Consider the following 21,701-nt stretch of genomic DNA (forward strand, 5'->3'; position numbering starts at 1 on the left):
GTTAAGCATCTAAGAAGAGGAACTCAAAATAACTATTTGGATTGCTTTCAAACAGTGGTAGACAACTTTGAGTCACTGCATTTGCTTTAGAACAATGTTTCTTGCGGAATCACCTTCAAGTGTATTTTATTTCTCAGTGTGCAATGAAATTGTTTAAGGCTACAGCAGGCCACTTTACATGGATTCAATGGATGAATATGCATCTCACTAATACAGCTGCTATGACAATTTAATGTTGATTATTAGAAAATAACATGTGAAAGTTGATTAGTCTCCAATGTTCCAGAATGTCTACCACAGAACTAAAACCACTGTTCTATGAATGTGACAACGACTTGTCCTTAAGGGGGGCACAGTATAAGGGTTGTTATGCTCTTTAACATAAATGTGATTCAGGTTCCATGACAGAAGTGGTATTACCTCCTTTGGTTGAAAACACAATCGTCGCGGGATGAATGAGTGACACATTTCCGGCCCAAGGGTGGTCCATTTAAAACTAATTCTGCCTCCCTCGCCCATTGTCCTGCAAGTGCATACTCGTCATGAAACGTCATCAGACGTGTCCACTTAATTTGAGGGCTGAGGGGATAGGGTGTGTCTTAAGTGTTTGGACAGTCTTGCCTAAGCCAGGGCCACTATAAAAACGTGCTTTTCGTCATAGGACTCGATTTAAGTCCGGTGGCATTCTCGAACAGTTGATGAAAATGTGGATTCTAGGAGCTGAGACTGCCGAGTAAGTTTCTTAAAAGCTAACGAATTTACTACAGTAGCGAGCTAGTATCTTGTCTCCAAGTGTTAATGTTACTGGCAATATGTGAGTCATGACTATTTTCGCTGTGTGCAGTATAAGTACCCCCGGCTCGATCTACTTCGGTGTTTTCTATCAACTTTGCAGAAATTGTGACTGGTTAACGTTCATTTTAAAACGAGTCTCAAAAAAAATGTAAGCGGTTGGGAATCACTAGCTAGCTAACTAGTGCTTGCCGAACAGTTGTGCATGCAACAGCCCACGGGCAATGGGAATTGAATGGTCCCGTTCCTGGTCTAAATTAGTTCGGTAGCTACATTTTACACGTCTGAGTAATCTCATTAGGTCAGTTTACAAGTAAAATGGCACGCTAGCATATTCTAATGTGGTTCACTAACGTTAGCAAAAAAAAAAAAAAACTGTTGGCTTGATTGTTGCTGGTTAACTCATTAACGTTCGCTAGCTACCAGTTAGGCGTTTTCTAACCCGCCACAGCCGTTGTCATATTAAGTAAAATGCACGTTTCCACTACTAGATGGCACTGCTAGCCAAGGAACATACAGAGAAGGAACGGCCAGATACGTTATAATAGCCCGGAAGTAAAGCTACACAGAGCCACATTTTGAAATTGAATATAGGGAGTAGGGTGGAAAAAATCGCATTAAAACACTTTTTAAATGTACTTTCGGGAAGAGTTGTAATGACCATTCATGTAATACATTAAGTATATACATCAGACGGTATCGGGGAGCTAGTTAATAGGTTTTTCCACGGGTATATTATTTTCCCATTTCAAACTTACATTTTTTTTTTTTAAATTTCACCTTAATTTTAACCAGGTAGGCAAGTTCGGGAGAGAAGGTCAGGGAGGTGACCAAGAACTCGATGACCACTCTGACAGAGACCCAGAGTTCCTTTGTGGAGATGGTTGTCCTTGTGGAAGGTTCTCCCATCTCTGCAGCACTCCACCAATCAGGCATTTTATGGTAGAGTGGGCAGACGGAAGCCACTCTTCAGTAAAAGGCTTGGATTTTGCCAAAAGGCACCTAAAAGGACCCATACCATGAGAAACAAGATTATCTGGTCTGATGAAACCAAGATTGAACTGAATGCCAGGCGGCACATCTGGAGGAACCCTGGCACCATTCCTACGGTGAAGCATGGTGGCAGCATCCTGCTGTGGGGATGTTTTTCAGCTGCAGGGACTGGGAGACTAGTCAGGGTTGAGGGAAAGATGAACGGAGCAAAGATCCTTGATGAAAACCTGCTCCAGAGCTCTCAGGATCTCAGATTGGGGCAAAAGTTCACCTTCCAACAGGACAATGACCGTAAGCACACAGCCATGACGATGCAGGAGTGGCTTTGGGACAAGTCTCAATGTCCTCGTGGCCCAGCCAGAGCCCGTACTTGAACCCGATCAAACATTTCTGGAGAGACCTGAAAATAGCTGTGCAGCTATGCTCCCCATCCAACCTGACAGAGCTTGAGATCAGCAGAGAAGAATGGCAGAAACTCTCCAAATACAGGTGTGCCAAACTTGTAGCATCATACCCAAGAAGACTCAAGGCTGTAATCACTGCCAAAGGTGCTTCAACAAAGTATGTCAATTTGATAGTTTATTTATTTTGATACGTTTAAAAAAAATGTTTTTGTCATTATGGGGTATTGTGTGTAGTCTCTGGACACAATAAAAATAAATATATATATATATATATATATATATATATATATTTAGAAAAAGGCTGTAACCTAACAAAATGTGGAAAAAGTAAAGGGGTCTGAATACTTTCCCGAATGCATTGTATACCAACCTTCTAAGGGTCATTCTACCCACAGAACTATAATGAGTTTATATGATTCTACCTCTGATACTTTTAGTCATGTAGTGTATGTGGACACCTGCTCGTCGAACATCTCATTCCAAAATCATGGGCATTAATATGGAGTTGGTCCCCCTTTTGTTGCTATAATAGGCTTTCCACTAGATATTGGAACATTGCTGTGGAGACATGTTTGCATTCAGCCACGAGCATTAGTGAGGTCAGGCACCGATGTTGGGGGATTAGGCCTGGCTCGCAGTTGGCGTTCCAATTCATCCCAAAGGTATTCGATTGGGTTGAGGTCCGAGCTCTGTGCAGGCCAGTCAAGTTCTTCTACACTGATCTTGACAAAGCATTTCTATATGGACCTCGCTTTGTGCACCGTGCATTCTCATTCAGAAACGGGAAAGGGCCTTCCCCAAACTGTTGCCACAATGTTGGAAGTACAGAATCGTCTAGAATGTCATTGTATGCTATAGCGTTAAGATGTCCCTTTACTGGAACTAATGGGCCTAGCCCGAACCATGAACAACAGCCACAGACCATTATTCCTCCTCCGCCAAACTTTACAGTTGGCACTATGCATTCATTGAGGTAGCGTTCTCCTGGCGTCCGTCAGACTGCCAGATGGTGAAGCGTGATTCATTACTCTAGAGAACGAGTTTCCACTGCTCCAGAGTCCAATAGCGGTGAGCTTTACACCACTCCAGCTGACGCTTGGCATTGCGCATGGTGATTTTAGGATGGTGTGCGGCTGCTTGGCCATGGAAACCCATTTCATGAAGCTCCCGACAAACAGTTATTGTGCTGACGTTGCTTCCAGAGGCAGTTTGGAACTCAGTAGTGAGTGTTGCATCTGAGGACAGACTACTTTTACTCGCTTCAGCCGTGTGTAATGGCTGCATCTCAACTAATCTTTTTTCCAATTTATCCAATTATATGACAAATAATTTGACTGCTGTAGGTTGAGGTTCTTGTTTCCTAATGTAATTCCTTCACAATTTTCTAGAGAATAGAATACCCATCACATTATGTTAATGTAGTCCCCGTGTGTGTTTAACTTATTAAATGTGTTTGGTTCTGGATTGGAAGGTGTGAAAGAAGCCAATCAATCTTATCGTATCTTATCTCTTCAGTTTATGAGCTGTCACTCCTCATGCCATGAAGTAGAAAATAACGCCCCACTCGGCCCAACCGAGAATTCTACAGCCTGGGCACGGGATGCCCGTGTGGGGGTTGCGCCCAGTGCACTGCGGCGAGGAGATGCTGCAGGTGACACTCTACAGCGGCTACGATAACTTTGACGACACGGTGCGGCTATACGAGGCGGTGCTGCAAAGGCCGGCAGAGGAGCAGAAGCCGGGGTTCTGTTGGTTCACGCTCTACACGGAGCCTGGGCGGTGTCTACAGCTGGCTCTCAGACAGCCCTCCCCAAGGGTCAAGGTGGAGGCCTGCTACTCAGCAGTGCTGCATTTCAGGGTGGAGGAGATGGGTCAGCTTGTGCTCCTGCCCAATCCGTGCACGCACTGGCAGGCCGAAGACCTGGACGGCAACAAGATGCGCTTCCAGGTAAATTTAATTTACATGACACTATTTGCTATATTTCACCTCTGTACTTTTATTCAGACTCCTATGTGGCTCTGTGGTCAGAGATGGTAATATATAGATTAAATAAGCATTTCTGCTTATTTCTTGCATTTCTCTCCCTACATTTTAAATGATTCTTCTCAAGATAGAAACATGTTTTAGATTTGTGGTAAATGTTTAGCTGCTATGTAAAAACAGGTTTCTACCCCCTGAGGAGCTATTGGAAGCAATCCTCAATTGCTGTGAAAACACCAGAGGCGGCTGGTGGAAGGAGCTATTTTATTTGATTTATTTCACCTTTATTTAACCAGGTAGGCCAGTTGAACAAGTTCTCATTTACAACTGCGACCTGTGAGGACTGAGTCATTGTAATGGCTGGAATGGAATCAATGGAATGTACCAAACGCATCCAACAAATGGAAGCAATGTGTTTGACTCTGTTCCGTTTATTCCGTTCCAGCCATAGCGCCTCCCACCAGCCTCCTCTGGAAAACGCGTAGAGCTGGATGAAGTTACTCTGATTATCTTTTAGCTACCGTGAGACTACTGTTCTGCATTCAGGCAAATTGTTTTGTAAAACCATCAGGATCAAGAGTAGTTGCAGGAAAATGTAAATGCAGTGTGCAGCACAGAGATACAGTGAGCTCCGAAAGTATCGGGACAGTGACACCTTTTTTGTTTTGGCTCTGTACTCCAGCACTTCGGATTTGAAATGATACAATGACAAAGTGCAAACTGTCAGCTTTAGGTTGAGTACACTTCTTGTACATGACCCCCCCCCCCCCCCATTTGAGGAGACCAAACATTTTGGGACAAATTCACTTACAGTACCAGTCATAAGTTTGGACACACCTATTCATTCAATGGTTTTTCTTTAGTTTTTAAAAAACTATTTTCTACATTGTAGAATAATTGTGACCACATCAAAACGATGAAATGACACACGGAATCATGTAGTAACCCAAAAAAGTATTAAACAAATCGAAATATATTTGAGATTCTTCAAAGTAGCCTTGATGACAGCTTTGCACACTCTTGGCATTCTCTCAACCAGCTTCATGAGGTAGTCACCTGGAATGCATTTCAATTAACAGGTGTGGAATTTCTTTCCTTAATGCGTTTGAGCCAATCAGTTGTGTTGTGACATGGTAGGGGTGGGTATACAAAATATGGCCCTTTTTGGTAAAATACCAAGTCCATATTATGGCAAGAACAGCTCAAATAAGCGAAGAGAAATGACAGTCCATCATTACTTTAAGACATGAAGGTCAGTTAATCCGGTGAATTTCAAGAACTTTGAAAGGTTCTTCAAGTGCAGTTGCAAAAACAGTCTAGCACTATGATGAAACTGGTTCTCATGAGGACTGCCACAGGAAAGGAAGACTCAGAGTTACCTCTGTTGCAGAGGATAAGTTCATGAGAGTTACCTGCCTCAGAAATTGCAGCCCAAACAAATGCTTCAGATGTTCAAGTAACAGACATCTGTTCAGAGGAGACTGCGTGTATCAGGCATTCATGGTTTAATTGCTGCAAACCACTACTGAAAAGAAACCACTACTGAAGGACTCCAATAAGAAGACTTACTTGGGCCGGGAAACAATGGACATCAGACTGGTGGAAATCTGTCCTTTGGTCTGATTAGTCCAAATTTGAGATTTTTGGTTCCAACCGCTGTGTCTTTTGTGAGAGTAGGTGAGCGGATGATCGCCGCATGTGTGGTTCCCACCGTGAATCATGGAGGAGATGGTGTGTGGGTGCTTTGCTGGTGACACTGTCAGTGATTTATTTAGAATTCAAGGCACACATATGCCATCTTATCTGATTTGCGCTTAATGGGACTATCATTTTGTTTTTCAACAGGACAATGACTCAACAGACCTCCAAGATGTGTAAGGGCAATTTGGTCAAGAAGGAGAGTGATGGAGTGCTGCATCAGATGACCTGGCCTCCACAAGTGAGAAAGTTAGACTGAGGTTGACCATGCGGTAGGATTTAATAGTGAGGAGTCAACACAGCAGTTATTTACTTTTGTTGCCCGTAGTGATGCTTTTATTAGCAAATGTGGAGATAATAAGCATGGCAAAAACGTAACAATTATTTACAAAAGAAAGTAACAAACAGGAACATAAACTGACAAACCAAATGTAAAAAGTTGAGCTCAAACAACCCAACGCCTGTCCCTTCCCTGACCTAGACAAATTACAAGTCTTAAATACCCTACCTGGGAACCCTCAATATGGACCATACTATTTATTAACTAATCGTCAATCAGCAGATTCAAATACAGGCATGAATCACAAACTGATTTGGGCAATAATCAATATTAATAATAAAAACAAACCGCAAATGTATCCAACAGGTTTGTAGAGTCACAAGTTTGATGTAGTAATTGCATGCTAGGAATATGGGCCCAAATACAAAACATTTGTCTACTTTTTAATACATAGAAGTTAATTTGTCCCAATACTTTTGGTTCCCTAAAATGTGGGGACGATGTACAAAAAGTGCTATAATTACTAAATGGTTTGCCCGACAAGGATGAAATAACCTAAAAATTAAAGCTGACAGTGTGCATCATAGTTATTGTATCATTTAAAAACAACACAAGATGTGTCACTGTCCCAATACTTTTGTAGCTCACTGTATATCACTGCACTGGTTTCCTTTACTCCGCTATAAATGCACACATTCCCACAGAGAACGATGGCATCCAGGCATCCACAGGTTTTATACAGTACCAAACATTCTCATTTACCTTTCCTTCACGACATGTTCAGGAAGGCCAAGCAACAAATGGTTAACATTGAAACATACTTTCCCCATTGCACCACTGTATAAATGCATAGTAACTTTGAGAGGCATTAATCGTCCCAATGGGCTCGACATAAGCTATGATTTGGTCGTCAATCTTAAAGCTGCAATATGTAACGTTTTGGGCGACCTGATTTAAAGTCACAAAGAAATGTGAGTTATAGATATTTCATTCGCATTGAAAAGAAGTCTAAGAAGCGGTATGTCTGTTCTATGTGCGCTATTTCTATGCTTCCCGTGCTTAAGTTACATTTTTGCCTCTTACTTTCGGTTTTGTACACCAGCTGAAAAATACAATATTTTTCATTATGGAAAATATATTTCACAGTGCTATAGATGGTACAATGACTCTACACTATACTGGCTTGTTTTGTCACAGAAATTGAAATTAGGCGAACTATTAGAATTTTAGCACCCAGGAAATGGCAGAGCCATTTCTGCATAGTGCATCTTTAATTGGAACTTAGGTTTGTTGTTTTTCCTGTCTCTGTAGGCTCCCTCTATGATCGTTGAACCGTCCATTATTTTCAACTCAAGTCTCCCAGAGAAAGTTGACTGTTTGTCTCTGTCCCCCAGGTGAAAGCCTCAGTGACCCCTGACCTGTGCCTTCCCTCTGACCTGCCCCACGTCTCGCCCAGAGGGCTACTGAGGAGCGTTGTCTGCACTGCCCCCAGCAGCCCCACACCCTGTAGTCCTGCAGCCAGGTGACCCAGCCGGGGAACTGGCTGCGCACCGACCCAGGCCTGGCTAGGCTAGGTGCCTGCCTTACCTGGGGGTCTGCGGTGTGACATGGGCTCAGACAGCAACTGCAGCACCCCTCCAGGCAGCTCCTGCTACTCGTCCCAGTGCAGCAGCCCCGCCACGCTATCCGTCAACCACCCCCACGACTCCTTCCCTCTCTCATGATCCACCTCCCAAGCGCGGCCCTCCCTGTCAACCTCCCACCTGCTGCTGGAGGAGGGAGAGCCTGTGGGAGGTGGAGCACGAGAGAGGCTAGCCGCTGTGGGGGGGCCTCTGCCCCGGAGAGCCTAGCGAGGGAGCTGAGTGCCTGTCTACTGGATGCTTGCACCCCCCACAGGACATGGGTTGTGAGCAGCCCTACCAAAGCTGCCAGCCCCGGGTGCAAGGCAGGGTCACCAGCCTGGGACAGCAGTGTTATCAGCTGGGCATCGCCGGGTCAGAGCTACTCCAGAGAGCCTATGGGGCCACGGCCTCTTGCTACGCCAGCAGCAAAGGCTCTGTTGTCACCTACACACAGTACAGACCCAATAGATGAGTTCTTCATCTGATTCATTTCTGCAGTGTGGCAGGCAGGCAGTTGTAGGAAATTTTGTCACTATCTAACATAATGTAACTTAGAGATGGTACTTCCTGGTGCCAGTCTGGGTCTGCGTCCAAAATGTCACACTATTCCCTATGTAGTGCTGGTGGGCTCTAGTCAAAAGCAGTGCCCAATATAGGGAATAGGGTGCCCTTTTGGATGCAAACTAGCCAGGCTAGGTGTAAAGCCTATAGTAAATGAAACAATGTTACGCCCAGGGATTTCAGATACACAATTACTGTCTAACTAGGCAAGTATGCATTTTATTACCAGTGGAAGTAGAAATGCATACAAATGTGCCGCAAGTGGGTAGGTAGATAAATGTGTGTGGTTGGTTAGTTCATGTAGTTGTCTGTGCACTATGAAAGCTGATCTGTGTGGTAGCATATCACTGAGTGACCTAAGTCCTTTACCCCAAGGAAGCAAGTCTTATCAGGTTTGACTCCTGGGTCAGAAGTTAGTATTGTACAGTCATTAGCCTATTTTTCTAGGATTAACACATTTGTATTTCAACAGTATCTTCTAATACTATAACGAAACCATAGGTTGTGTTGAGTAGACCTTGCCAAACCACTGTGTTGAAAGGACATATTTTGATAAGACGAATACTATGGGAGCTGATAATTCATTTATTTTCGGGGACTGTGGTTAGGATACATATTTGGTCATCTGTGTGTTCAAATATGGCTTGATGACTGGAATACAACAAAGGACTCGCGAGCTAAGAGACTCCTTGTCTGAGATGATACTCTGTTAATAATGTATAAAGTGTGTGCTGACATTACCATGGAAGGCTGTTACATTGCAAGGCTGTCTATAACCTAGGACAAGACTATGTTTACCAAATTGATCGTCTAGAGGCCGGTTTCTTAGATTAGCCTAAACCTGGACTAAAAAGCGTGTTCAGTGGAGAATCTCCATTGAGAGTGCCATTTAGTCCAGGGCTAAGTGTAATCTGTGTCTGGGAAACTGTCCCTTAATTTAAACATGTGAGTTGTGAAATATGACTGTTTTATCATGCATCACTAAAGTAATTATTTGTATTTTGTAAATTACATTTTTGACTTCTGACTAATTTGGGAATAATACTTGTCATTTGTTTAAAATTGTTCTTAAGACATATGTTAGTGGTTTTTATAAACTGGGTGGTTCATGCCCTGAATGCTGATTGGCTGAAAGCCGTGGTATATCAGACCGTATACCATGGGGTATGACAAAACATTCATTTCTTTCCTGTTCTAATTGTTGGTAATCAGTTTATAATAGCAATAAGGCACCTCGGGTTTGTTATATGCTACAGGCTGTGTCCTAGCACTCTGTGTTGTTGTGCCCAAGAACAGCCTTTAGCCGTGGTATATTGGCCATATACCACACCCCCTCGGGTTTTAATGCAACTCCAATAACTTTGTACTGCTGCATTGGGTACCATCTATTGAGGCCTGTTTATACCTGGTGCTAACACCTGTATGGCTCTTGTCCACATTCTCATTGTGCCCACATTTTTAGACTGGTGTAGACTATTAAAATAACTGATCCTGACGAATTGATTGGATGAAAGGTCAGTAATGAGAATATTAATGCTGGTCCAGGTGGGCGGAGTTTGCACTGGGTGAAAAGTGATTTGCATTTGTTTCGAAACTGGACTGTCATGAGCTGGGTTCCCCATTCAAAGCCGATGGTGAAGTTGGTTCAAAAACAAGTGATGCAGGTCTATCAAGCATGTGGAGTAATGATTTAGGGCTGGATTCAATCTGCATTGCAGAAGTATCGCAGGATTTCCATGTTGTAGCTCAATTGAAGTTTAAAGGTGATATTCCTGCGTTTGCGTAGACGGCATATGTCGGCTCAATCGGAAATGACCTTTACATTTTAACGCGGCTCTTCCGCGATACCGATTTAATCCACCCAGTAGAAGTTTTCACATGCAAGTGTTCGCTCTTGCTAAATCCCAATTCAACTTTATAATCTACTGATAAAAATAAATGACTAACTCGCTGAACACTTATTTGGCACTGACGGTCACAGGTTCTAATCTTGCTGATGTATATTTTACTGAAGAACTAAACTAGGGGTATTCTTGGTTTAGTATCAGCAGCACTGACGGTCACAGGTTCTAATCTTGCTGATGTATATTTTACTGAAGAACTAAACTAGGGGTATTCTTGGTTTAGTATCAGCAACACTGATGGCAAACATTCCATTTGGATTATGTCAGTTTGAGTAGACAGTGTCTTTTAAAATGTAGAGTAATGTAGAAGTCTGCAAAGAAATACTTTTACCACTGGAAGGCAGCATTGTTCCAGAGGAGTTCTGTATCTCACATGATTTTATACAAATAATTCAAAAGTGAATTACACATGGTTGGTCTTGATGAATATCTGAAATGTACAAGTGTAATACCAAAGCATAAACATTTAAATCTTAAGTGTAATATACAAAATCATGTTCTATGGAGTTGATTTACCACTGCGTACAGTGCATTCGGAAAGTATTCAGACCCCTTGACATTTTCCAAATTTTGTTACGTTCCAGCCTTGTTCTAAAATGGATTCAATAAAAATCCTCAATCTACACACAATACCACAAAATGACAACGCAAAAACAGGGTTTTTAGAAATGTTTGCACAGGACCCCCTAAGTACTCAGACCCTTTTGCAATAATACAACATACTTTCCATTGATCATCCTTGAGATGTTTCTAGAATGTGATAAATTCAATTGATTGAACATGATTTAGAAAGGCACACACCTGACTATATAAAAGGTCCCACAGTTGACAGTGCATGTCAGAGCAAAAACTAAGCCATATGAGGTCAAAGGAATTGTCCATAGAGCTCTGAGACAGGATTGTGTCGAGGCACAGATCCGAGGAAGGGTGCCAAAACATTTCTGCAGCAATGAAGGTGCCCAAGAACACAGTGGCCTCCGTTCTTAAATGGAAGAGGTTTGGAACCACCAAGACTCTAGGAAGAGCTGGTCCCCCGGCCAAACGACGCAATCGGGGAGAAGGGACGTGACCAAGAACCCGATGGTCACTTTGACAAAGCTCCAGAATTTCTCTATGGAGATGGCAGAACCTTCCAGAAGGACCGCCATCTCTGCAGCACTCCACCAAATCAGGCCTTTATGGTAGTGGCCAGACAGAAGACACTCAGTAAAAGGCACATGAGTTTGCCAAAAGGCACCTAAAAGGACTCTCAGACCATGATGAGAAACAAGATTCTCTGGTCTGGTGAAACGTTTTGCCTGAATGTCATACGTCACGTCTGGAGGAAACCTGGCGCTATCCCTACTGTGAAGCATGGTGGTGGTAGCATCATGCTGTGGGGATGTTTTTCAGCGGCAGGGACCGGGAGACGGGATCAAGGGAAAGATGAACGGAGTAAATACACAGAGATCCTTGATTAAAAGCTGCTCCATAGCGCTCAGGACCTCAGACTGGGGCGACGGTTCTTCCAACCTTCCAACAGGACAATGACCCTAAGCACACAGCCAAGACAACGCAGGAGTGGCTTCTGGACAAGTCTCTGAATGTTCTTGCGTGGCCCAGCCAGAGCCCAGAGTTAAACTGGATCGAACATCTCTGGAGAGACCAGAAAATAGCTGTGCAGCGACACTCCCCATCCAACCTGACAGAGCTTGAGAGGATGTGCAGAGAAGAATGGAGGAAACTCCCCAAATACAGGTGTGCCAAGCTTGTAGCGTCATACCCAAGAAGACTCAAGGCTGTAATCACTGCCAAATGTACTTCAACAAAGTACTAAGTAAAGGATCTGAATACTTATGTAAATTTTCTGTTTTTTTGTTTTTAATACAGTTGCTGAATTTTCTAAAAACCTGTGTTTGCTTTGTCATTAAGGGGTTTTGTTTTAAGATTGATCAGGGTGGAAAAAAACATTTGAATACATTTTTTAAAATAAGGCTGTAACGTAACAAAATGTGGGGAAAATCCAAGGCGTCTGAATACTCTCAATGCACTGTATTTGTCACCAGGGCAGGGATTCAATCCGAGTCACATTGTAGAGTGCTTGACTTTAAAGGTAATTTCCTAATGAGATGATATCTGCAGAGTTTACTGTGAATGCGATCATCACGAATGTCGGGAACATTGCCTTTTAAAAGGTGAATGGTCAGCAGTGCTCTACAGTGTGCCTGGCCCGACCCAGGTTTAATATGCTCAACAATGTTCATTACTAATGTCAATTTTATTGTGTCATGAATCTTACCAAAAAGTCAAGTTCGATGGCACTGATGACAGTGTTTCAGGCCAACGACCCCGGCCGGCTCCAACCAAGTCTTCCATATTTAGATTGCACAGACATAATGGCCTTTTATATGTTTTGGTAGTTTGGGTACCAGTCTGTTTCCACTCCTTGTCATGCTAAACTGTTTGGCATATGTTACAGAGTATAAGGACTGGAATATTATCAGAAACAGACTTGTACCCAGGCTATTGTTTCAGGCTTTTGGCCTCATATCAACTTTGATATGAGAGCTGTAGCTCCACGTTTGTCACAGGATGTCATTGCCCTGGTGAGTCCTGTTCCTGCAGCCTATCCAATCCAGGTCCTGAGCCCACTGGCCTTCTCTGGTCATGCGCACCTTCACCGGGTCAAACCTCCAGTACTGCTGCTCCCTAAACAGATATAGGCGCCCGTCGGGACGGGTCAGCGCACCGTTGGTTCCCTGGGGCACCCCGGTCCAGTCGGCCAGCCGGCGCGGGTAGTAGGGCTCGGACCTCAGTGTGTGCAGGTTGAGCACGGAGTAGCGGGGGCCCTTAAAGAGGACCATGTGTCCCAGGGGGGCGTAGTAGAAGGCACAGTCTGGGTGGCAGGGGAGGCCGGCCTGGCTGCTCCTCCTGGGGAAGCCAGGGTCCAGGGCACTGCCCGAGTAACGCCATATACGCTTACCTGCAGAGGGAGGGTAGAGAGAGAAAATTCAGCGCAATCAACACTACTTCCTCACTGAGGTACTTTATCCTGATTGTGCTTTAGCCAGGTCCTCTGCTGTGTTATTTCATTGTCATCCAACCATAGTCAGGGGAGTTGGCTAAAGCACAATTATCTGGGACCAGGTCACTTCACACAATCATTCACTGACTAAAGTGAATTTAAAGAGATTACTTTACCTTTGAAGAAGTACCACTTGCTGTCCAGTGGGGAAAAGGCCGCGGCCTCGATGGCCAGTGGGAGGTGGCGCCAGCGCTGCTGGAGAGGGAGAGGTGCGCTCACGTTCCCCTGAGCCGACACCATCCAGTACACACTGCCCCGAAACACCAGCACTGTGTGGTTCTGGTCTGAACACACAAAGACAGACAAGAATACATGAAAATATTATATTTAAGCAATAAGGCCGGAGGGGGTGTGGTATATGGCCAATATACCACGGCTAAGGGCTGTTCTTCCGCAAGTGCCCGGATACAGCCCTTAGCTGTGGTATATTGGCCATATACCACAAACCCCCTGAGATGCCTTATTGCTATTATAAACTGGTTACCAATGTAATTAGAGCAGTAAAAATACAAAAAGTGTCAGCCAATCAGCATTCAGGGCTCAAACCACCCAGTTTATAATATCCCAATGAATAACTTGTGTTTGGGGGGGATTTCAAATGATTGTGAGCACAGCTGTGTCCTACCCATAGTGATGGCATCAAAGACTCCCTGGCAGTAGAGGGGCTGGGTAATTTCAGGATGTCCCTCGGACTCCTCAGCCAGCTCCCACTCCTGCAGGGCTGAGCTGAATGCCTGGCCTGTTAACCTCATAGGCAGACCCCCCAGAGGCTTTCCTGGGGAGGACACAGAGAGGGAGACCATCAGTAGCCAACTAATCTGACCAATGGAGGGGTTGGAATGACAACTGTAGTCAGAAGGGGGGGCTGGGTGGGAGGTTGGGGGTGGAGGCCCACTTTGTTTTTCTTTTCCTGTACATACTGAATTTATTATTACTTAAACTCTGTAATATGATCAATACTTTGTAGTTATGTACCTTTTTTAATGTTTTATTTTCATCTGAGTGGCAGCCCACAGGTACAAAAATAGTATATGTGACATAATGAATATACAATGTGATATGAACGGAATATGAAAGTATAGGAATTTAAATATTGTAACCGTTATCCCCCAACGAAAAAGATACTGTGTTTGCTGAAGCACATACAGATCCAGGATCAGGCAAGATAAGAGAATGGGAGAGTAGATTGTATACAGACACAAGTTCCAGTAGTTTAAGTGATGGGGTGATAAGCGATGGGCACTATGATGTTGATGTATGAGCGTTCCATTGCGTCCGAGAGAATGTTTAGTCAGCCATCTAAACTAAACTCTTACAAGTGTTACTTCTACAATCTATCAGGTACATGGCCACTGATTATGAACTACCATGTGAATAAAAATGAATGTTAAGACAAATATTGGCTTACAGATTAATTTACTGCTCCAATGGGACAAATGCTGGTTGATACATGATAGAGGAAGTCTGCATGCCAATGTAATTTTTTTCCCTTAAAGGAATATGAGAAATACAAACCAAAAACAAATGACAGTATTTTCTCAAAATAGACATCATGGGAAAAAAACAACCCTCCCAAGTGGAAACAAACAGAACAATATTCTCAAATAGTCAATTATTTAAACAGTAAAGCTGTCTTTCCCAGGAAACTGTTGAGTTGCTGTGTACTGGACAAAGGGTTGCAAAGTTACTGGACTCTTCAGTAATTAAAATCATGACTTTAGTCATGTATACTTGAATAACAAAATGTAGATAGTATTCATTTGTTATATATGTGTCCATATTGTCCATGAGCTTCTAGTAGATAGACCATATGGTTCAAGAGAAAATAGCCTCATTAATGGAAAAAAGCATCTAATCAACAACAGCATTATTTTCAATTAGCTCTGCAACTCTTCCAATAATGACTTTTTTCACAACTGCCACCAGTTTGACCCCAAAACATTGACAACAAATACATATTAACATAGTAAAATAAATACGTGTAAAACATTTTACAAAGGATATTTCATGCTGAAACCCTCATATAAAACACCAATGGTACACTAAGTTGATGGTTTATATTTAGGATAATGTTTTACAGTTTTGCATTCTATTTTTTATTTTAAAATCTTAGTTAATTATTTTATATATATTTTACATGTGGTAAGACCCGAGAGGGCCAGAGATGATTACAGACACCTGTGATAATCTGAAGTATCCAAAAGGGCCACTAGATAGATGTCTTTACATAAGATCTTTGAAAGATACGAACATTCCGGTCATTTACTGGTATAAGTCAAGAATGTCATTCTCGTTGAAAAGAATGAAGAAAGACAAGTGACTACTGCAAACGGATGTCAAATGAAACACAAAGCAGCATCCTATGATAAGGCTCTGGACATCACACACCCATTTTGTTTGCAACTGGCTGAGCAAACATTTGTCTTCGCAGTGATGATATCAGCATCCCTAAGGAGAGGAGGAAAATCTGAAAAGAATGCAACCAGGCAGGAAGAATAAAAACAGATTCTTTGCTGAGAGCAGTGCTACTGTGTGTAATCTAAACATACTGTGTACTTGGGTCAGTCTACACAGACCATTTAAAATATATAACGATTACAGACTTGTGTGGCCAATTCTACTGCAAAATGTCATACACTGTGACGTGACATTATCACTAAGACAAAGGTTCCGTCCCAAATGGCACCCTAATTCCCTATATAGTGCACTACTTTTGACCAGAGCCCTATGTGAGTCCCTATGGGCCCTGGTCAAAAGTAATGCACTAAGAAAATAAAAAAAGGTTTCTGAAGCAGATGCCACGGCCGTACACCCCGACCAGAATGGTTAGAAATATGTTGGAAGGTTCTTGGTCAGATTCAGTACAGTGAAGTTATTCAGGTCAGACAGACATCTGGTTCCCATCATCACATGGTGCTAACACACACGTATTCCTCCCGCAGGGCACTGCATACCTTAATATCTCAGAAGATAAACTGTTTCATGTTTTCATCCCATTGTTCTGTATTGAGGAACCCAATACCACAATCAGCAGTGATGATGCTTAGAGACTTGATATAAAGGGGAGCAGATCTGTATCAATATATGAAATATGCCAAATGTTTTGAACTAAAATGGAGTAGAATGTACTCAACAGTATGTCTTTTCATTTCAATGAAAAAACAATTGTTTACAAATAGGTGGAGTTGATTCTCCTCCAGAAACCAAACAGAAAAACATCTAGAATTGGCATGCCTACAAGACTACATTTTGTTGGATCCAGGTAGGACCGCTCAATAGCCACGGAGACATTCCTGGATAAATGCCTGCAGGAGGATGGATGGGACTCATCATACAACAGCAGCATCAACCTGTGGAAACCTGTTTTACACATGCCAGGAAGGGAGCGAAAACCTTCACGGCAAACAGCTATTCCATTTGTTCTACAGAAAAACATGTAGGCTATGCATGCAGACTAGGGCTGAATATTTCCCTGTTTTTTTTACAGATGTTCCATCCCGAGAATAAATCGCTTTTCTACTGGGTAACCCAGTATTTCCCACTAAAACCGGAAGTGTCATTCAAACGCATTATAAAGCATAAGTAGGCCTGTCTGGATTTGATTAGAGCTTTGATCTCATATTCAAGCCTGAGGCTACCTGAGCCTGAACCATACATTAAATACATTCTATGAGTCCTACATTGAAGACATTCATCGAGCCCAAGCCCAAATGATTGTTATCCGATATATATGATATAGGCCACTGCACATTATGCACAACAAAAGCCCATAAATGTAGCTAGTTATATGCACTCTTGGGTAAATAAATGAAACAAGCTAATCTTTTTGAGTGTGAACTGTATTACTACTGAACTGCATTGTCTTACACTGTGTGATCTGGACCGGAGTTACGCACATCGTTCAAACCATGATAAAGCAGGGAGAAAACATGCCATTCTAGCGCAGCACATGTAGCATATAAAGTTACAAGTATAGGCTAGCGAATTAGATCTTTATTTTGAAATGGAATAGGGCCTATTTGCATAATTAGTAGGCTGACGCATATATAAGCATACCTTTCATAATATTTCCCCTAATGTTTTTAGCCTACCTCCTCTTTCTCTCTCTGTTGTTGCTCCTTAGCCAGCGATTACAGCCTCGAGTCTCTTGGGTGTGAACAAGCTTGGCACACCTGTATTTGGGGAGTTTCCCCCCATTCTTTTCTGCAGATCCTCTCAAGCTCTATCAGGTTGGATGGGGGAGCGTTGCTAACCAGCTATTTTGAGATCTCTCCAGAGATGTTTGATCGGGTTCAAGTCCGGGCTCTGGCTGGGCCACTCAAGGACATTCAGAGACTTGTCCCGAAGCCACTCCTGCGTTGTCTTGGCTGTGTGCTTAGGGTCATTGTCCTGTTGGAAGGTGAACCTTCACCCCAGTCTGAGGTCCTGAGCGCTCTGGAGCAGGTTTTCATCAAGGATCTCTCTGTTCTTTGCTCCGTTCATCTTTCCCTCAACCCTGACAAGTCTCCCAGTCACTGCCACTGTAAAACATCCCCACAGCATGATGCTGCCACCACCATGCTTCACCATAGGGATGGTGCAAAGTTTCCTCCAGACGTGACACTTGGCATTCAGGCCAAAGAGTTCAATCTTGGTTTCATCAGATCAGAGAATCTTGTTTCTCATGGTCTGAGTCCTTTAGATGCCTTTTCCTGAGGAGTGTCTTCCGTCTGGCCACACTACCATAAAGGCCTGATTTGGTGGAGTGCTGCAGAGATGGTTGTCCTTCCCTGACCAAAGCCCTTCTCCCCCAATTGATCAGTTTGACCAGGCAGCCAGCTCTAGGAAGAGTCTTGGTAGTTCCAATCTCCTTCCATTTAAGAATGATGGAGGCCACTGTGTTCTAGGGGACCTATAATGCTGCAGAAATGTTTTGGTACCCTTCCCCAGATCTGTGCCTCAACACAATCCTGTCTTTGAGCTCTACGAACAATTTCCGCGACCTCATGGCATGGATTTTTGTTAACAATGTGAACTGTGGGACCTTATATAGACAGGTGTATATGCATTTCCAAATCATGGCCAATCAATTCAATTTACCACAGGTGGATTCCAATCAAGTTCTAGAAACATCTGAAGGATGATCAATGTAAACAGGAGGCACCTGAGCTCAATTTCGAGTCTCATAGCAAAGGGTCTGAATACTTATGTGAATAAGGTATTTCTGTTTTTTATTTTTAATACGTTTGCTAACATTTCTAAAAACCTGATTTTGCTTTGCCATTATGGGGTATTGTGGGTAGATTGATGAGGACAGTTTTTAAACGTAATCAATTTTAGAATATGCCTGTAAAAAAGTCAAGGGGGCGGAATACTTTCCGAATGCACTGTATATATAAGTCTATATATATCAATCTAGAACAGGATTATCTACAGTATTTTGGATGCAATTTGAATGGAGTTGGAGGAGAGAAAAGACTGAGTGCTTGCATGTGCACTGACTTAAAGCAGCGATATTTGAGTGATAGGCTGTTTTAAAACTCTGCAGCTGCATAAAAAAATATATCTTTACAATAAAAAAATAAGATGACCTCTGAAGGCCAGACGGAAAATTAGACCAGGTGGAGGTATGTAAATTAGACCAGATGGAGGTGGGTAAATTAGACCAGATGGAGTTGGGTAAATTAGACCAGATGGAGAAGGGTAAATTAGACCAGATGGAGATGGGTGAATTAGACCAGATGGAGGTGGGTAAATTAGACCAGATGGAGATGGGTAAATTAGACCAGATGGAGTAGGGTAAATTAGACCAGACGGAGATGGGTAAATTAGACCAGATGGAGGTGGGTAAATTAGACCAGATGGAGGTAGGTAAATTAGACCAGATGGAGGTGGGTAAATTAGACCAGATGGAGAGTTAGACCAGGTAGGTGGGTAAATTAGACCAGGTGGAGAAGGGTAAATTAGACCAGATGGAAGATGGAGATGGGTAAATTAGACCAGATGGAGGTGGGTAAATTAGACCATGGAGATGGAAATTAGATGGAGATGGGTGAATTAGACCAGATGGAGATGGGTAAATTAGACCAGATGGAGGTGGGTAAATTAGACCAGACGGAGGTAGGTAAATTAGACCAGATGGAGATGGGTAAATTAGACCAGACGGAGGTAGGTAAATTAGACCAGGTGGAGGTAGGTAAATTAGACCAGATGGAGATGGGTAAATTAGACCAGATGAAGATGGATAAATTAGACCAGATGGAAGTAGGTAAATTAGACCAGGTGGAGATGGGTAAATTAGACCAGACGGAGTTAGGTAAATTAGACCAGATGGAGGTGGGTAAATTAGACCAGACGGAGGTAGGTAAATTAGACCAGATGGAGGTGGGTAAATTAGACCAGATGGAGGTAGGTAAATTAGACCAGATGGAGAAGGGTAAATTAGACCAGATGGAGGTGGGTAAATTAGACCAGATGGAGATGGGTAAATTAGACCAGATGGAGGTAGGTAAATTAGACCAGATGGAGATGGGTAAATTAGACCAGATGGAGAAAATTAGACCAGATGGAGAAGGGTAAATTAGAGATGGAGGTGGGTAAATTAGACCAGATGGTAAATTAGACCAGATGGAGATGGGTAAATTAGACCAGATGGAGGTAGGTAAATTAGACCAGATGGAGAAGTAGACCAGATGGAGGTGGGTAATTAGACCAGATGGAGAAGGGTAAATTAGACCAGATGGAGATGGGTGGACCAGTGGAGGTGGGTATTAGACCAGATGGAGGTGGGTAAATTAGACCAGATGGAGGTGGGTAAATTAGACCAGATGGAGAAGGGTAAATTAGACCAGATGGAGGTGGGTAAATTAGACCAGATGGAGGTAGGTAAATTAGACCAGATGGAGATGGGTAAATTAGACCAGATGGAGAAGGATGGAGATAAATTAGACCAGATGGAGATGGGTGAATTAGACCAGGTGGAGGTAGGTAAATTAGACCAGATGGAGATGGGTAAATTAGACCAGATGGAGGTGGGTAAATTAGACCAGATGGAGATGGGTAAATTAGACCAGATGGAGATGGGTGAATTAGACCAGGTGGAGGTAGGTAAATTAGACCAGATGGAGGTGGGTAAATTAGACCAGATGGAGAAGGGTACATTAGACCAGATGGAGATGGGTAAATTAGACCAGGTGGAGGTAGGTAAATTAGACCAGATGGAGAAGGGTACATTAGACCAGATGGAGATGGGTAAATTAGACCAGGTGGAGGTGGGTAAATTAGACCAGATGGAGATGGGTAATTAGACCAGATGGAGAAGGGTAAATTAGACCAGATGGAGATGGGTAAATTAGACCAGATGGAGGTGGGTAAATTAGACCAGATGGAGAAGGGTAAATTAGACCAGATGGAGATGGGTAAATTAGACCAGATGGAGGGGTAAATTAGACCAGATGGAGAATGGTACATTAGACCAGATGGAGAAGGGTACATTAGACCAGATGGAGGTAGGTAAATTAGACCAGATGGAGATGGGTACATTAGACCAGATGGAGATGGGTAAATTAGACCAGATGGAGATGGGTAAATTAGACCAGATGGAGATGGGTAAATTAGACGCACATTCAGTCTTTATATTACTGTAGCATAGACTATTCTGCAGCAAAAGTTACCATGATGAGATGATATATGATGATAGGTCTGCATGCATTGTGAACTGCGCTCCATACTGAGCGTTGACGATTCATCATGCAGAGGCCATAAGAGAAGCCAGATTTAGACAAAGCATATAATTTAACAGTTCCATTTCACGCCACGCTGTTCATATAAATAATTTATAATAATGTATAGGTATCTCGCAGTTATTTATCACAAGAAAAAGGAGTGGTTTTGGGCGGTAAAATCTTGGTAACCGAGTTCCCGCCATTCAACCCTATTTCAGAGCCCAGTCCGCCATAACAGGAGCTCTGTTCTCGAGTAACACTAACACTGGGACAACCAATCTACCCTCGTGACAGCACTGTCAGGGAAACAGTGTGTGTGTAGGTATAATAATGTCTTAAGTGCAGTTGAGAGAGAAGATACACTGTATACTGAACAACAATATAGACGCAACATGCAACAATTTCAATTTGAGTTACAGTTCATGTGAGGAAATCAGTCAGTTGAAATAAATTCATTAGGCCCTAATCTATGGTTTTGACATGACTGGGAATACAGATATGCATCTGTTGGTCACAGATACCTTTAAAAAAAAAATGGCCCTCACAATAGACCTCAGGATCTCATCACTGTATTTTTGTGCAATCAAATTTCCATCGTTAAAATGCAATTGTGTTCGTTGTCTGTAGCTTATGCCTGCCCATATCATAACCCCACCGCCACCATGGGGCACTCTGTTCACAACGTTGACATTAGTAAAC

At 42.9% G+C, this 21,701-nt stretch overlaps 2 protein-coding genes across 4 annotated transcripts in view; one reads left to right on the top strand and one right to left on the bottom strand.

Moving 5' to 3' along the window:
• The first annotated feature begins 29 nt into the window (after window positions 1-29).
• On the top strand, window positions 30-9,330 carry LOC115137147 (protein FAM124B-like). Of its 3 annotated transcripts, XR_010465106.1 has the most exons (4): window positions 494-733; window positions 3,705-4,137; window positions 6,016-6,109; window positions 7,543-9,330. XR_010465106.1 is itself a non-coding variant. In XM_029673250.2 (3 exons), exons 2-3 carry the CDS (start codon window positions 3,790-3,792, stop codon window positions 7,672-7,674), a joined length of 480 nt encoding a protein of 159 aa, XP_029529110.1. In that variant the 5' UTR covers window positions 30-733; window positions 3,705-3,789; the 3' UTR covers window positions 7,675-9,330. The 3 variants fall into 3 exon arrangements, 2 of the variants coding, with proteins under 2 accessions (XP_029529110.1, XP_029529111.1); XM_029673250.2 differs by lacking the exon at window positions 6,016-6,109 and having other exon boundaries at window positions 30-733; XM_029673251.2 differs by lacking the exons at window positions 494-733; window positions 6,016-6,109 and adding an exon at window positions 757-2,346.
• Window positions 9,331-10,581: 1,251 nt separating this feature from the next.
• The window catches only part of mmp28 (matrix metallopeptidase 28), a 35,310-nt gene continuing 24,190 nt past the window's right edge, over window positions 10,582-21,701 (bottom strand). The window contains exons 6-8 of the mRNA XM_029673252.2: window positions 13,925-14,074; window positions 13,416-13,583; window positions 10,582-13,197 (exon numbers count right to left, since the gene is read on the bottom strand). Coding sequence (XP_029529112.1) covers window positions 12,800-13,197; window positions 13,416-13,583; window positions 13,925-14,074 — 716 coding nt within the window. The 3' untranslated portion in view covers window positions 10,582-12,799. The remainder of the gene's footprint in view (window positions 13,198-13,415; window positions 13,584-13,924; window positions 14,075-21,701) is intronic.

The sequence above is a fragment of the Oncorhynchus nerka genome, linkage group LG11 (genome assembly GCF_034236695.1).
Source record: "Oncorhynchus nerka isolate Pitt River linkage group LG11, Oner_Uvic_2.0, whole genome shotgun sequence".
NCBI classification, from domain to species: domain Eukaryota; kingdom Metazoa; phylum Chordata; class Actinopteri; order Salmoniformes; family Salmonidae; genus Oncorhynchus; species Oncorhynchus nerka.

What these genes read in the sequence shown, in the direction of transcription:
- LOC115137147 (XM_029673250.2), top strand. Translation starts at nt 3,790, where the DNA reads ATGCCCGTGTGGGGGTTGCGCCCAGTGCACTGCGGCGAGGAGATGCTG. An exon ending in GCAACAAGATGCGCTTCCAG is followed by an intron (nt 4,138 to 7,542) that starts GTAAATTTAATT and finishes TCTGTCCCCCAG; the next exon opens with GTGAAAGCCTCAGTGACCCC.